The 14619-nt window shown below is 40.7% G+C and overlaps 1 protein-coding gene across 3 annotated transcripts; it reads right to left on the bottom strand.

Moving 5' to 3' along the window:
- Positions 1-1544: 1544 nt before the first annotated feature.
- Positions 1545-14619, bottom strand: LRRC31 (leucine rich repeat containing 31). 3 transcript variants are annotated; one of them, XM_069864539.1, is made up of 10 exons: positions 14304-14619; positions 12386-12643; positions 10960-11109; positions 10385-10552; positions 7813-7980; positions 6764-6931; positions 5836-6003; positions 4574-4741; positions 3230-3397; positions 1545-2116 (listed from the first exon to the last, which is right to left on the bottom strand). In XM_069864539.1, exons 1-10 carry the CDS (start codon positions 14314-14316, stop codon positions 1797-1799), a joined length of 1749 nt encoding a protein of 582 aa, XP_069720640.1. In that variant the 5' UTR covers positions 14317-14619; the 3' UTR covers positions 1545-1796. The 3 variants fall into 3 exon arrangements, with proteins under 3 accessions (XP_069720640.1, XP_069720638.1, XP_069720641.1); XM_069864537.1 differs by lacking the exon at positions 14304-14619 and having other exon boundaries at positions 12386-12744; XM_069864540.1 differs by lacking the exons at positions 10960-11109; positions 14304-14619 and having other exon boundaries at positions 12386-12744.

Genomic DNA, 14619 nt, shown 5'->3' with positions numbered 1-14619 from the left:
TTGGGGGTCTCTGTAGAAAAGAGCTGATCCCACATGGCAGCAATTCCCTGCTATCTCTGACCAAGACACTCCAGTTCATCTCACATTTCTCAGAGCTGGGGGAGCAAAGTGCTCTTTTCAAGTGGAACTGAAGCTGGAACCAGGAAATCCATAGAGACCCTCACATGAAATTGTGGATTAAATGATCAGGATGTATCAGGACAGCACAGTCAGCTGCTGGTTATAACCTTGACCAGCCAGCAGCTGATGTTGGAAGGGTCACCCGGACTGAAAGTTGAATATTGATCTTCATTTGCATGGGAGAACTTGCTGAGAAGTGTCCTAGCAAGTTAGGAAAGTGCCACTGAACAATTCCGTTGTAGCTCTCCTGCAGGAGATCCCTGCAGCATTTAGATATATGCAGGGCTAATTGAGCAGTGCTTTATCCCTCAAGCTGCCTCAGGATTTCTCTAAGACTTCTCACTCAGTGGGCAGATCCAATATCTTTACTTCCTAAAATACCTTACCAATGAATAATCCCGCTGCAGTCGTTAAGCTCACGTGTGGGTCAACATGCTCCATGACACTGATAACTATGCCAGAATTTGTGTGTATGTAAGCAAATACAATAACAGAGAAAATAAGAAATTAACAAAGAAAGAAAGGAGGAGCCTCTTACACCTCCCAAGTTGGTGCTTTTTCTAACATGTCTTGGGCACAGACCAATGTGGTGCTCTGCTCTTTGCTAGAAGATGCCCTGGCGGTTTGAATAATAGACTGCTTCTTTCTTTCTTGTTTAGAGTAAGTGTAAGAACACTGCCTATGTCACAGTGTTGTGAAGGTTAATGGATTAATCCTGAACGCAGAAAGCATGAAGACGCTGTGGGTACTCCCACTGGTTTTCATATGCTCTAGATCAGACTCTTCAATCTGAAAGTTTAGGATTGTGCTGCCACATCATGAAAGGGTCTGTACAGAAAACACTGAGTAAGGCTGAAACAGCTCAGAACGAGAAGGAGCATTCCTGAAGTCTTTGCATAGCCTTTTCCAGAATAATTATGTATTGCTCTGTATCCAAAATGCTTGCTAAGGTGGCAGGACATATCTCTGATTTAACCTACCATAGCATTTCCTTTGCCCTTGAGACTGGCGAAGACTCTGATCAACAGTTTCTTAACTTGATTTCACGCTGATTCTATACGCAGGAATCATCTACACTAGGAGATGGCATCAAGGGCCAGAGCAGAGGGAAAAAAGCTCCTTCTGTATTCTTATTGGATTAATATATAATCCTGAGTTGTCAGGATGCTTTCAATGTCTTACAATTACACAGATTTAATACATTCAAAAAAAGTCAAAAGTTTTTGAGGGAAGAAACTAAAATTTAAAATACAGGTTTCAAATAGTTTCACGCTAGAGGCATTTTCCTTAAGTGCACGAGGCCACATTCCCTCTGCCCCCCAACCCACATTAGCACAAGCCCCAGGCACTTCCCCAGTGAGGACTGGCAAACTGGCAGTGTCCATCTGAAATCAGCACTGCTCCTTTGGCAGCAGTCACTGCAGTATTCAGAACATGAAAATCAAGTGCGTATTGTAGTGTAAGTGTGGCCCAGAGTCTCTGAAAGACTATGTTATTAAATAGAATGATCTACACACGCAGAAGTTAAATAATGGGTTTGTATAATTGTGGAACCATTTCAAGAGCTCTCCTGAGAAAAGATTACTATAATAAAAGCTGGGCAGTCTTCTAAGTCAGAGACACATAATGGTTCATGTGCTGCTTGTGAAAGGCCTTCCAGAAACCTTCAACCTCCATCAATAGTCAAAACGAATGTTTCTTTTGTTGTCTTGATTAAAGCTTTCCAGACATTTCTGCTGTGTTTCTGAAAGGACCCATCTTTGCATACCCAGCTCTGCCAAGGCAGGCAGCTTTGTCAGGGCTGCTAACAACTCGTTGAACCACATCCCACAGTCCCGGCAGGACGATGGGCGAAGACTGACATCCAGCTCCGAGAGTTCTTTGAATACTGCTAAGTCTTGAAAGAAAACAACCCACCCTTCATCAGAGATGTTGTTGTTGTAACTCAAATCCAGCTTCTGTAATCTGGCTAGATGGCCGTCCCACATCAGTTGTGCTGCAAGAAATAACAGGCACAAACACAACTAACACATCCTGGCAATTGCTTTAAAAGCTTCTTACTTAGAAGTGTGGTATTTTAACATTATATTTTTCAATATGCAGTTAAACAGCAAGATTCAATTCCTCAACAACATGAAATCACCCACTGTTGATCTCAGAAAGACTTTTTGATCTCAGCTGAAGGAGTGTACAACATTCAAAACAGGCAATTCAAAAGGAATAGAAGTGTCAGGTTAAAACTGTATAGCAACCTGAGAACCTTTGTGTCAGCTGGAGGGAGGTTATATCAAGTGCCAATTAAAATTGGCACACAGGTTTTACAGGGGGTTTTAGAAAGAGAAAAGCAAAGCTAGATGAGGCTGCATGTTTGCAACAGCCGCCTCTCACTGTGGGAGGCAGTGGGCAAAGGAGACATCCATCAAAGGTGATGTTTGTAAAGCCAAAAATACTCGGGCTTCATCTCAGGGCTTTATAGCTGTCACACAGCTATTGTCAGTCTCAGACAGTCAAAACCCATGAGTCAGACCCACAGAATCATAAGGATGATTATAAACAGGTTTTTAAAAGGATCCTAGAGTTTGTTCCTTCATTGGGTTCCCATTTTCCAGTATTTCGTCACAGCTGCTAAAGGTGGGCTGAAATATTTCTGGCTTAATTCTCCCATCATAGTTTGACTCTAGAAACACACCTGACGGAGTAAGAGCTGGCAGTTCCTGTATTATTGGCTGTCAGCAAGTACATTTCCCATAAATTACAGAACCCAAAACCAGCAGCTGAGCAAAATAAAGCTCCTCAGAGGCAGCATTAAATATCTGATATAAAAAACAGGTGGAAGCCCTACATTTTTTTAACTGCTGCATTTTTGTATTAATAGATAAAATCCTATACAATTATTGCATTTTTATCCTTTTCAGTTTTTTTACTGTGCATGTACAGGACACAGACTTCAGGAAAATGAAAACCCTTTCTGAGAAAGATACTGCTGTATTTTCCATATTTTCATTTGTTTTATGCTAAAACGTGCTCGGCCCATGGAACAAGTCCCTTATGAATTGTGGTCTAAATGCCCTGGCTTCTTGACTGCTAGTAAATACCATGCTATACTTACTTAGAAGTGCCAAATCTTCAGCCACCAAGTTACAGCTGCTCAGTCTTAACACTTGAATCTCCGTTGCAAGCTTTAGTGCTCCCAAAAGCAGCTTTAGGTTCCCACCAACGCACTTATTCCAAGAAAGGTCTAATATCTCCAGTTCAGGAAGGTGAAGGGCAGCCTCAGCTGAAAAGATTAAGAACAGCAACTTCTGCTTACTAAGAGAAAACAACATGGCCTCAACAGACACCTCACTGGCAATTCACCTGTAAATAGGCTCCTAACAGGCTGCCTGCTTGTGCTTAGAATGACTTATTTTATCCTAATAAAAGTCAGATGAAAAATATCTCCTGTGCTCATTAAAGAATATAAGAAAGTCCTGCCTATAGAACCTTTAAGGACTCTCTGAATAGATTTCTTGTCTTTCTGTTTACACTATTGGCTTAACCTTGTCCCACTGAAGTCAATTTAATATAACAGCTTGTTTTAAAACCATTTCATATCAATTTAAAGACGGCGATTTTTTTGGTGTGAACTCACCGTGCAAGGTGAAATGCTTTGTATCTTTTGACAACACCAATTTCCATGACATCATTCTTACATAATTGTAATGATATAAATATAGCACTCTTCCTGCAGGGACCTCAGACCAGTTTAGCTCGCTACTGCTTCTGCTGAAGGCAGTCAAATTTTACTCCAGGTTTCAATGTCACAGAAAAACAGTACAAAATAGACTTGCACAAAACACAGTAAATAACAGATCCCTCTGTACTTAGATTTCATACGCCATATGGAACACCTATCAAAGGGACAGTGTAGCTGCTAATCCACTGAGATTTGCAATAAGCAGGCAAAAGAGGCTGAATTTGCACATTCTGTCTTAGACTGGACTTTTCTTCATGGCTGTGCAATATCTTTTCCATTACTGCAGTTATTACCTCCGTTTCTCCCCATTCTTAACTCTACCCCAGTTTGTACTGAAACTTTCACCTCCAGTGAGGTGAAAAACCTTCAGTCAAAACTTTATCCCACTAAACTGCAAATTCAGTGTTATAACGAAGCAATAATTACAGCATAACATGAAATCATGTTTTGTTTTCTCTTCCAAAATTAGGGAGCATACAAAAGCCCACTATCAAAGGACTAAAAGGACTTCATCCAGTCACGTATGATGGGGCAAGACATACAGGTGTCTTCCCTTGCTACCAGGTCCCACACAGCACTGCTTTCATCACAGGCTCCTAACTCAGGACTTGCAGTAGAATGTAACCATGATCATCGGAGTTCAGCCAAAGGAGAATGAAGTGCTTTGTCCCACTACGATACACAGAAAATAGACACACTTTAAGAAAACATTCCTACCTAGTGATGAAAACGACTCTTCGTCTAAACCACAATTGCTGATGGCCACAGATTTCAGCTTTGGTAAAAACCTGAGCCTGCCCAGAAGAGGATCAGATGAGACTCCTACATTTTTATTCGAGGATAAATTCAGCTCTTGAAGACTGGAGAGTAAAGGTATCACCTGGGCTACGAAAACATGAAATATTTATTAGACAGCCACTGATCCAGAACAAATATGCAGTTGTATATTTGCCTGACATAATTTCTTTTCTTTATAAATCAATCCAAAAGTCAAGGCCAAGTTTTGACACTCAGATTTATGGCAAGTAATGTTTTACTCCATAAATAGCCTTGTCATTTTCAGTAGGAATGTTTAAGAAATTAGGTATTACATACTGTGTGGAAGGTTGTCAGAACAAGGCTTCCTGTTGAAATTTTCTAGGTGAAGTAAGGAATTTAACATTAAATGGGATGGGGGTGATTTCCAAATGTTGGCACTGGTAACTGGAACTCCCTTATATTAATGTGATTATTCTCTATTGGTCAAGAAATTAAAAATCAATCATGATTGTTGTTACTAACGGTTAATATTTCTCAGTGCTTCAGCAACAGCTTTTCAGATTATCTACTTTACCATGGAAAATAAGATGTGGGTAGTATAGCACTTGTTGTTCTAAACAGTAAAAACCAATATCAAAAGTTATGACAACACACACACAAAAATAAATCATCTCACTGAATAGGAAATGTATTTTTCTTCCTAATAGTATTTATGAGTTGGATCAATTCAACCTGGAGACTCAGTTTTTCTATAAATCACACAGCAGCAGCAATGCAAGAGCCCCTAATATCACTCTCGACTTGATGTAAAGTTCACTAACCAATTTTTAGGCAGTAACATTCACATGACATAGGTACCTTGGATCCATGCCTATTTAAAGCAGTGGGGAAACTGTCCCTGAATATTTCCAGAATTACTGATTATCAAAAAGAAACAGTACTTGGTGGCAGTTCCGACATTCCCATCACAGGTCTGAGTCATGGAGGATTCAGGACCTTAGTTCCACATGGGATCAGACATTATGAGATTTCTTTTGATACAGCAAAAAAACATTCCATATTGATCAAGAAAGTTATCCCCCACACTGCACTTCCAGAACTGCCTAATGAAAATGTACCAATATCTGACAGACTAGGTCAGGTAGAACCTCTTACGCCTTTCAGATATTTTCAGTAGTCAAAATCTACATTCTTAATGAATTTCCTCAACATATCCTTACACAAAAATGTCATGTCCTCTTCTGTTACACAGCACTGGTGGAGATCAAGTACTTCGAGATTTTTCAAGCTGGCCAAATGAGCTGTTGAGTCTTTAAAGCCACCACCAATCTCTTTGTTACACGATATGTCTAATTTTCTTAGTTCTGCAAGGTGCTGCAAAGCAGTGTCTGAAATGGAAAAGCGAGCATGCTGGTCACCAGCTGCCACAATAGCACAGGTCACGGGTTTAGCATTTATTCACTTTAACGTCAAAGTTTGCACAAGGTATTGCAGGCAAAGCTCTCAGGCTAAGCTGCAGTGTATAATCACTACAGACATACAGTAACACCGCAAAGCTCTCCATCAGTGCAACTCCATTCTTCCCTGAAAGAGCAGGTGGAGGTGAGGCCAGCTGATCTGCCAGATCCATTCAATCCTCAGCATTTTGCTGAAATTACTACTGAACGTACTAATTGGTGCCAGTTGTTTTGTCTTACAGATAAGACCTTCGCTAGGGAGAGACATAGATAACAAGCCCATTTCATATGGCTTCACTGGACACTCATTAATGGTGAACTTGGATTCCCCTCTGAGAATAGGAGTAGCTTGTTAAAAGTTAGCTAGCCTGTCTGTGCCCTTGTCTACGTTCTGTCTGGGGAGAGAGGAAGCGTGTCCAGAGGGCCATTAATCTACCCTAAGATGTGTCTCAGATAAATGGTGTGGAGGGTGACTCTCCCCACTGACTTTCACATGCTTGAGCTCAGGGAAGATAAATGCTACTCCTGCTGAAAGTCTCTGTAGTCTTTTATCAATCTTCAAACAGCAGCTAACGATTGCCCGTTAATACTGCCAAACCATCAGCAAAATCCCACCTCATTGCCTTTCTTAAATGGTTTTCAGATGTACAATTTATCCAGAATGAAAGTCTTTCTGAACATAAAGTCTAACCTAAGCCCTGGAGGCTGTCTTGCTTTAATCCACACATGTGCAAGTTTAACTCTTTCAAGCCAGGCACGTTTTTCAGATCCTGAGCAATAACCTTCACGCTGCAGCCGATGTTTTTGTTGATAGAGAGATCTAATACTTCAAGGTCTCGGATCACATATAAAATTTCAGCTGGAAGAAAAAAAAAAGACAAGAAAAACAAAATTGGTAATTGCTTGGAATATACACAGATGAACCCTAGAAAAATACTGCACCATGACAAATAGGTAGAGGTAGGCTGAGTTTGCCTCTGTGTGTGGTTTTAGACATACTAAGTTCCTCTTCTACCTAAAAACCACAGCAAAACAAAGATGGGATAGAAATCAAGAAAATCGGTGAATAATCTGCATGAAAACAAAGCCAAAAAAAATATATAAGGACAGTAAGAAAAATACAGGGGAATAAAAAGTAGGAATACAAAGAGAATGAAAAATTTCTAATGAAAAGATATAGGACAATATGGTGCATATGACCATCTCCTGCAGTGGAGAGGGGAGCATAGGAGCTTCTCTTTAGGGAGAAAATATATTTTAAAACATGGAATCAGATCAAAAGGCCACACAGGATAAAGCTATGGTGAGAAGAAAGAGGGGAGGGATGATCAGTGGTTGCCAACTCAGCCTAAATTCCCATCCCTTGGGCTTCTTTCCATTACCACAGTGAACTACATATTCAGCTGCTTAATTTGAAACAATCGGTGTTGGAAATCCCAGCATGTGTGGTTTGCTCAGGGTCTCAAAGTATCTAGCAACCCTGAATCACTGAGGCAGACAGACCGTGGTTTATATCTAGCTATTGTTATCCTCAACCCTACCTCACGTGATTAGAGAGAGCTTTCTGCTTTGGCAGAAAGTGCATTAAATCCCAATAACGTGTAGTAAATACTATTATAACACAGACCCTGAAATAAATTAATTTCCAACAAACATTGAGCTCAATACAGCCATAATCTGAGTCAAACAAGCTAGACTTCTGTGAAGCCAGTCTTTCAATCCAGCTACATGGTTACATACCAAGGGATTCTCCATCCTTTGCTGTCAGGTTACAGTCTGTAATTTTCAGAATTTTTATCTTGCATCCTTTCTGGAGTTTTTTTGTCAGGAGTGATAGCTTTCCACCTATGTTACTGTTCCATGATAAATCCAGTTCTTCGAGTTGGGGAACAATTTCAAGTGCCTCTCCTGTAACAGAAGTCTAAGATCATTCATCCCAGGTATTCATTTCAGTGCAAGATGAGAAAACAGGTTTTGAATATATTAAAGGGGAAGGTTAGCCATTTAATTCTCAAATTGTTACACATTTTATAGCTTGACTAGAAAACTGGTGCATGCCATGAATTGTTGCTACTGCAGCAATGCTGTATAAATTCTCAGCTTGTCTAAGGAGCAATATAGAACACAAGTCGTCGCCACAGCACACACAGACTGCTTGGCCATCATTGCAGACCTGCACCAGGACCCAGAAAGTCTAGTCCACAGGGAAATCAATACAAGTGACAAGTCTGAATTTACTGTCCTGCATAGTTCTGCTCTATTTTATTTGGCAAACTTCCAATGTCCTCTGTACTGCATCCATAGGTCATTTTGGAGGAGATGAAAGAAGTCCTCTCACAGCTATTTCTGAAACTTAAAGGTTTCTGGCAGGAATTTCTGACTCACTTCATAAGGAATTGAGATGAGCAATGTTTTGACCCAAAATAACTTTCCTATGATTTCCAGGCAGACAGCACTGATTTTGATTACCTTCAGAAACATCAGCCTTTTCCAGGCTTGATGCACCTGCCGCAGTGAACTGTGTTAGTGTTTCCTTTGTAGAGGAGGGGGGGGAGGATGTATATTTGCATAAAATTATTCCCAAGAAAGATCAATTAACCAGATCATGTGCAAATGCAATTTCAAAATGTCATACACATATTTTTATCTAAAGTCTTGTCATCAACCTTATAATTGAGAACTGTATTTTAATACAAAAGCCCTTTCATGCCTATGTTTTCATCATTAATTCCTCACAACAGATTTATAATAGAAAAACAATTGTTTATGTTGTTGTAAGTAAATATCCAGGTTTGAGAGAAAAGGATGTCTTAATTTTTATTTTTGCATTTATTGTCTCAGTCTTTAATGCTGAGTAATGCACTACGGTTGAGAGGCGCTTTTGCCTCTGCAGCATAGCCTGTTTCTGTCTCACACGGGGACTAGCATTCCAGGCACATTTTCCACCCAAAAGCTAAATAAAAGACTATAACTCCAGGAATGGTTTCCTACCATTTCTCACAGTCACAGCTCTGAGCAATCACACAGGAGATGTTGATATTACAGTTATATTTGAGGAACTGATTTCTAAAAAGAGTGTACTGAGTCCAAAAGTGACCACATTCCCACAGAAAGATGCAGACATACTCAAACAGGCAGCATTGGCCTAAATGCATTTGTTATTTCCAAAATCACAGGCAAAATCAATACAAACTCACTGTTGCTATTCAATGTGTCAAGGGCATCACATTCTGACTGGAAATTAAAATTGTAAGGTTTGTGTCTGTATTGGCAGAGGCCAAGCCAGAAGTGGGGAGAAAACAGAAGAACCAAGGACAGAAGAACCAAGGAGAACAAATCAATTGGAAATGTAACTCATACATCTCAAGAGAAAAAAGGTATGAGAAAAGAAACAAATTTGAAACAATCTGGCACAAAATGAAACATAGATTTTAGCCTCTTCAGATACAGACCAATTATTTCCACCAGCTTTTGTAGGGATGAATTCTTCCTTCCCAACAGATAGCATGGCCCATGTTTGAGCTATCACCATTCATGCAATTTTATTTCTGAACCTTTCCTGCAAAAAGCCTGGACATGAATGACAGAAAATCCAGCTTCATAATTAATACTGTTTTTTAGAACTTGGAATATAAGCAGCAGCTTTTCAGAATTCCTGATTGACCTCATTTGACTTCCTTTACATATATATCAGAGACTCACCTGAGAGTAAACTCCAGGCCCAGAGGCAAGTGACTCTTTGTCAGAACCTGAGCACGTAACACCACCTTCAAAAACTACAAATGTCATGTTTTGCAGAAAGCAGGGTTGCAGGCACTCCAAGCACAGAAGTACAAAGAGGAATAAGCTTCTCTCAGACTTGCAAAAACAAGTTGTAAAGCCCCGAGGCAGCACTGGGTTTAAGCGTCCTCACAAAGACCATCCATTTTTTTGTGCTGAGCACTCCATCTGTCCTGCAGCATGAAGACCTAAGCTGACCCTGTTGTGACAGACTCAGTTTGCTTCAGTTCTGCTGTCTACCATTACTTGTGATAGTTAGCAAAAAAAGTACTAAATGCAAAACATGCTTTCCTGCAAGCAGGACTGAATTCAGTTCCCTCCTGAGTGTGAAACCTTAATGGCCTGAGGAACAAACTTAACAGAGCTACTGAACTGTACAAGATCACTCATAAGCCCAAGTTCTTTCTGCTGTTTCACAGCTGGAGTTTACATTGCCCATTGCAGAAGCAGCAAGGGTAGGATGTAGGAAGAGATGAGTTGGATTATATTAGACCCAAGCTGTCTGGATGTAAATGTAAATGAAATCCTGTACCTAAGGAGGTGACATCCTCAGCTGTCAGCCTGCAGTTGTTAAGTTGAAGGACTTTTAACAGGTTCACATGATGAAGTTGAACAGTGAGCGCTTGCAAAGTCCCACCAACACAACCATTCCAGGACAGGCTGATCTCTTCCAGCTCTGGGAGAAATGGCAGTAAAGCAGCTGTTAAAAAAAAAAAAAGGAAAAAGTGTACTCTGGTTGCATGTCATCTGCACACCCTGGATGTTTACACATCTTAATACAGAGATGCTTTCTACAACCCACACAGCAGTATAAAGCCACGGCAATTTATCATAACAGTGTCAGTTTTCTTATCTGTAGTTTGAGCATAAAGATATTAATCTGCTTCACAGACCTGCATGATTTTTATATTCATAAATACACCACATCATTTATATACTTTATTAATTAACAATTCTCAGGGACCTGAGGCCACCAGATGAAACGTTAAATGAAGACAGGCCTGTATAAAAAAAAGGGAAGGGAAAAGAGAAGAGTCAATAATTGAGTAAGCAAATAAAGATTAAAGAAAGGTATGGAGTGACTAGGTGAATCAAATGTGTATTTACCCAGCTCTGTTATGTCTGTTGCACTTAATGCACAATTATTTAGATCCAGAGTCTTGCTGTTGGGTTTCTTTCCCAGTTTCTGCATGAACTGGTCAAATCTCTGCTCACCAGATGGTGATTCTGCTTCAGAAATGAGATGTGAAAGTCCATCTGAGTAGCAAAGAAATAGAACCCTGGTTAGCACTGCTTGTAGCAGGATGGGTAAGATCTGTCTGTGGTGGCTCGGTGAAGACTTTAGGAAATTACCTGAAACTGTCAGTAAACCAGGCTTTATTTTTGATCAACGTGGATCAATAACCTGAGCGATATGATCACTGTAGATAAGATCACTGCAAAGCTCCTGAAGCAGAGTGTGAGAAAAATCTCCTGTTACACACCTCCACACTACCTTATGCCAAGGACTTTGGATGTTTGCACCACCAGTTCAAGGACATGAAAATCAGGCAAATACAGCTACTCTGGGTGCACAAGTCATACAACCATCTCTGTGTGCCTGCACGGTAGCCACACTGCTGTGACAGATTCTGTACCTGATCAGTTAGCACCAAGTGGCCCTGCAGTCACGTGGTGAACCTGCTGCTTCCTTCATGACAGCCTCTGTTCATTTTCATACATCATCTGCGTAAAGCAGTTCCTGCTTCTCTTGGCTTTGCAAAGCAACCTCAACTTACTACTGTCTCCCATGCAGTTTGTGCAGCAAGGAAAATGGCATTTACATTCATTGCTAAATCCTTTAACAAATCAGTAATTTAATCTAATGCCTATAGCTGGGGCAAAAAAAGCAGCCAAAAATTACACAACTTAGCAATCCTACTCTCAGCACCTGTTCCATCATCATTTCCCCAAACCTACCTAAAACTCTTAGGGCAAAGGATGGAGTTTTAAGCCTCACCTTCCAGCTCCTTTTTTAAAATAGCCTCATTTTCTCTGGTGTGATGTAAATAGCATCCTCGTGTGTGCAAAATAACATAGATGGTGAATTTCCATTTCCTTCCCCTCCCCCTCACCAGTGTTGAGCAGTAGGAAACATCTGCTCTTGTTGTCTTCAGATTGCTCTAGCAGCAGGGTGGACAGAGACCCATCGTAAATACAAGCCAAGCTACTGCTCAAAGCTTGGCTTTGAAATAAAATAAGCTCTGCAACTAATGAGCTGACTCCAGCACTGACCTCTCGCATTGGAAATCAAGAGAGAGGCCACCCAAAAGCTTTATCCCTCCTCAGCAACGTGGATCCCACTCCTTGATTGGCGCCTATCAAATCAGAGGGCACATCCTTGATAATTTTCCTATCAGAAGCAATTCCTGGCTAAAGAATAAAGTATAGGCAGCAAAATACAGCATTTTGGCTAGCAAGAAAAACAACTGATTTTCTATGAAGTTAAAATATAAATACACACATACGTATGTCATTATTGTATCACCATTACCTTCTACAGAGGGATCTTGCTTCTCACAGTGATCATCAGCTCCAGAGTTGTTTATTTCTGTTTCTTCAATTTCCCTTCTCTCCTCACCTCCAGATCTCCTAAAGCCAAAGACTCTGAAGAATTTTTTGATGTCTGAAGGCTGCTCCTTTCTTTTTTCAGGAGAGAACCTCTTCCCTTGGAACTGTTTTATAACAAAGTCAAATGGGGAACTCTCTGGAATATCCTCTTCATGCTTATCCTGGCAGTTCTGAATGCCATCTTTCAGGAAATCAGCAGACATAGAAGGAATTAGTTTTAGTAATGTTTACTCTTGCGTACCCTCTTTCATAATGGCAGATGCCCTGAATTTCTTACCATTCTCTCCATGCTTACAGCACAGAAGCACTGTTTTGCAGACCAGACTGAACTCATTTCTCCTCCTTTAAAAGGAATTAGTAATGCTCAGGATTGCACAGGAGACTCAGCAGTCCCACTTCTCAATGATACAACCATCACCCCTGCTGCCTTGCTAAAATGCAGATTGTCCCCAAAGCCACTCCCCCTGGCCACTGAAGGGCTAACCTGCTGCTTACCCTGTCATTCAGTCCCCAGGTTCAGTTCATATCAAAGATGACCACATAAAAGAAGCAAGGCTGAGATGTCCCCATTCTGAGAAGAAACCACAGTAAGTTTGGCATAAAGTGATTCTTCATGCCAAAAGGCCAGTCCAGCAGTCAGGAAGGAGAGAGCAGGAGGTGTGCAACAGGGAGTACCACAGCATCCTTGCCTGAGCAATGTCATAGGCTCCCAAGTTCACAGTGGAACATGCAAATGAAACCCTGTTAACCTTACAGCACAGCTGAAGCGATACTGCATAAAACAACCAGGTAACATAGCTATGAACACTGTTTGTGCCAATGCTGAAAGAAAACAAGCCCCTTCAGACAGCTTGGTTGGAATAGTTGAGTAGTGACCTCAGTTTCAGTGACTAATCCACAGGTAAACTGAAGTTCAACTTCGTAATAATTTATACACATTCTTTTCTGTTTATACTACACAAGCTGCATCATCATCCAGTGACTCTAAAGCTGCTTCGTTTTTCTCTAAACATCAATATTCTTTCTTTAGTTTTAATTCTTGCAATCACCTGCACACATGTGCTTTTAACTGTGCAGTCATAAAAACTAAGCAGACACTCATTGACTTTTGCTTTGCGGTGACTACGTGGAAGAGTTACATATTGAGCCCTACTGTGTGCCGATGACTGCAGGGGGAATGACCTGTGCTCAGACCCCCATCCCGTAGTACGCCTGACCTAATGAATGGATTTCTGTGCTCCTCCTTCCCTAATACAGACCCACACACAGAACTCATTCAACAATTCCCACCAGCCATCGAGCACATGAATTCAATCATTTTAATAATTGTCTGTTATATATAATGTCACTGGCAACACTTTTCCAAAAAAAAAGAAACATGAAAGAAGTATCAGCAACCCTATGACATTCACAGATAGCTTTCATGTTATTATAGCAAGGGTCAGGTTGGGGAAAATGTCAAAACAAAGCAAATGGGGCTTTTATATACACATACTTCTCCTTGTGTGTGTACACGTGTGTGTCTATATATAGATAAATGTGGGTATATGATAATGTATCAATAGGTGTGTATGCAAATTTTTTTATTGTGTTAGAAATTATCTGCCGTGATACAAGTGTTCAATGGCAGATCACTGACAATTATGAAAAGCTGAGGCATTGCTTAAGTCTTGCTCTTGATAGCCAGTCACAGTTGTATTTCTTATGAGTAAAGTATGACCATTATACAAAACAATATACCTAGCTGCACGCGCACATTTACTGAGCTGTAAAGCAACACCAGTTACCCTGGCTGTGTTTTCATGCTTTAGATTGGTATTATTTTAAACAAAGAAACATACCTGTCTTTTCCATTGGTACACTTGAGGATCTGTTTCACCTTGTAGAGCACTTTCAGGGCTTGCAGAAGTAAGCCATCACATGCAAACAAAACCTCACTTCTTCCCGTAACAGAACTTCCCACGTACTTCTCTTTTAAGAGTTTCTGCCTTCATCAGTTTGGCAGCAGCAGCTCTGTACGAGCGGTTGGTGGGCTCTTTCCTGATGCCTCCGTTCCTCTGCACTGTCTCCCCACTGTCAGCCTGCTGTCCCTGGCCTCTCTTTTCTGGGAGGGGGTGAGAAGTCCATTTAAACGCTGTGATCATGTCCCAGCTTAGA

This window comes from Phaenicophaeus curvirostris, chromosome 10 (genome assembly GCF_032191515.1).
Source record: "Phaenicophaeus curvirostris isolate KB17595 chromosome 10, BPBGC_Pcur_1.0, whole genome shotgun sequence".
NCBI classification, from domain to species: Eukaryota; Metazoa; Chordata; class Aves; order Cuculiformes; family Cuculidae; genus Phaenicophaeus; species Phaenicophaeus curvirostris.
This window is presented reverse-complemented; position numbering and strand designations above follow the sequence as displayed.

What these genes read in the sequence shown, in the direction of transcription:
- LRRC31 (XM_069864537.1), bottom strand. Translation starts at nt 12,665, where the DNA reads ATGTCTGCTGATTTCCTGAAAGATGGCATTCAGAACTGCCAGGATAAG. An exon ending in TGAGGATGTCACCTCCTTAG is followed by an intron (nt 7,981 to 10,384) that starts GTACAGGATTTC and finishes CTTCTGTTACAG; the next exon opens with GAGAGGCACTTGAAATTGTT. An exon ending in AGAGTCGTTTTCATCACTAG is followed by an intron (nt 3,398 to 4,573) that starts GTAGGAATGTTT and finishes TAATCTTTTCAG; the next exon opens with CTGAGGCTGCCCTTCACCTT.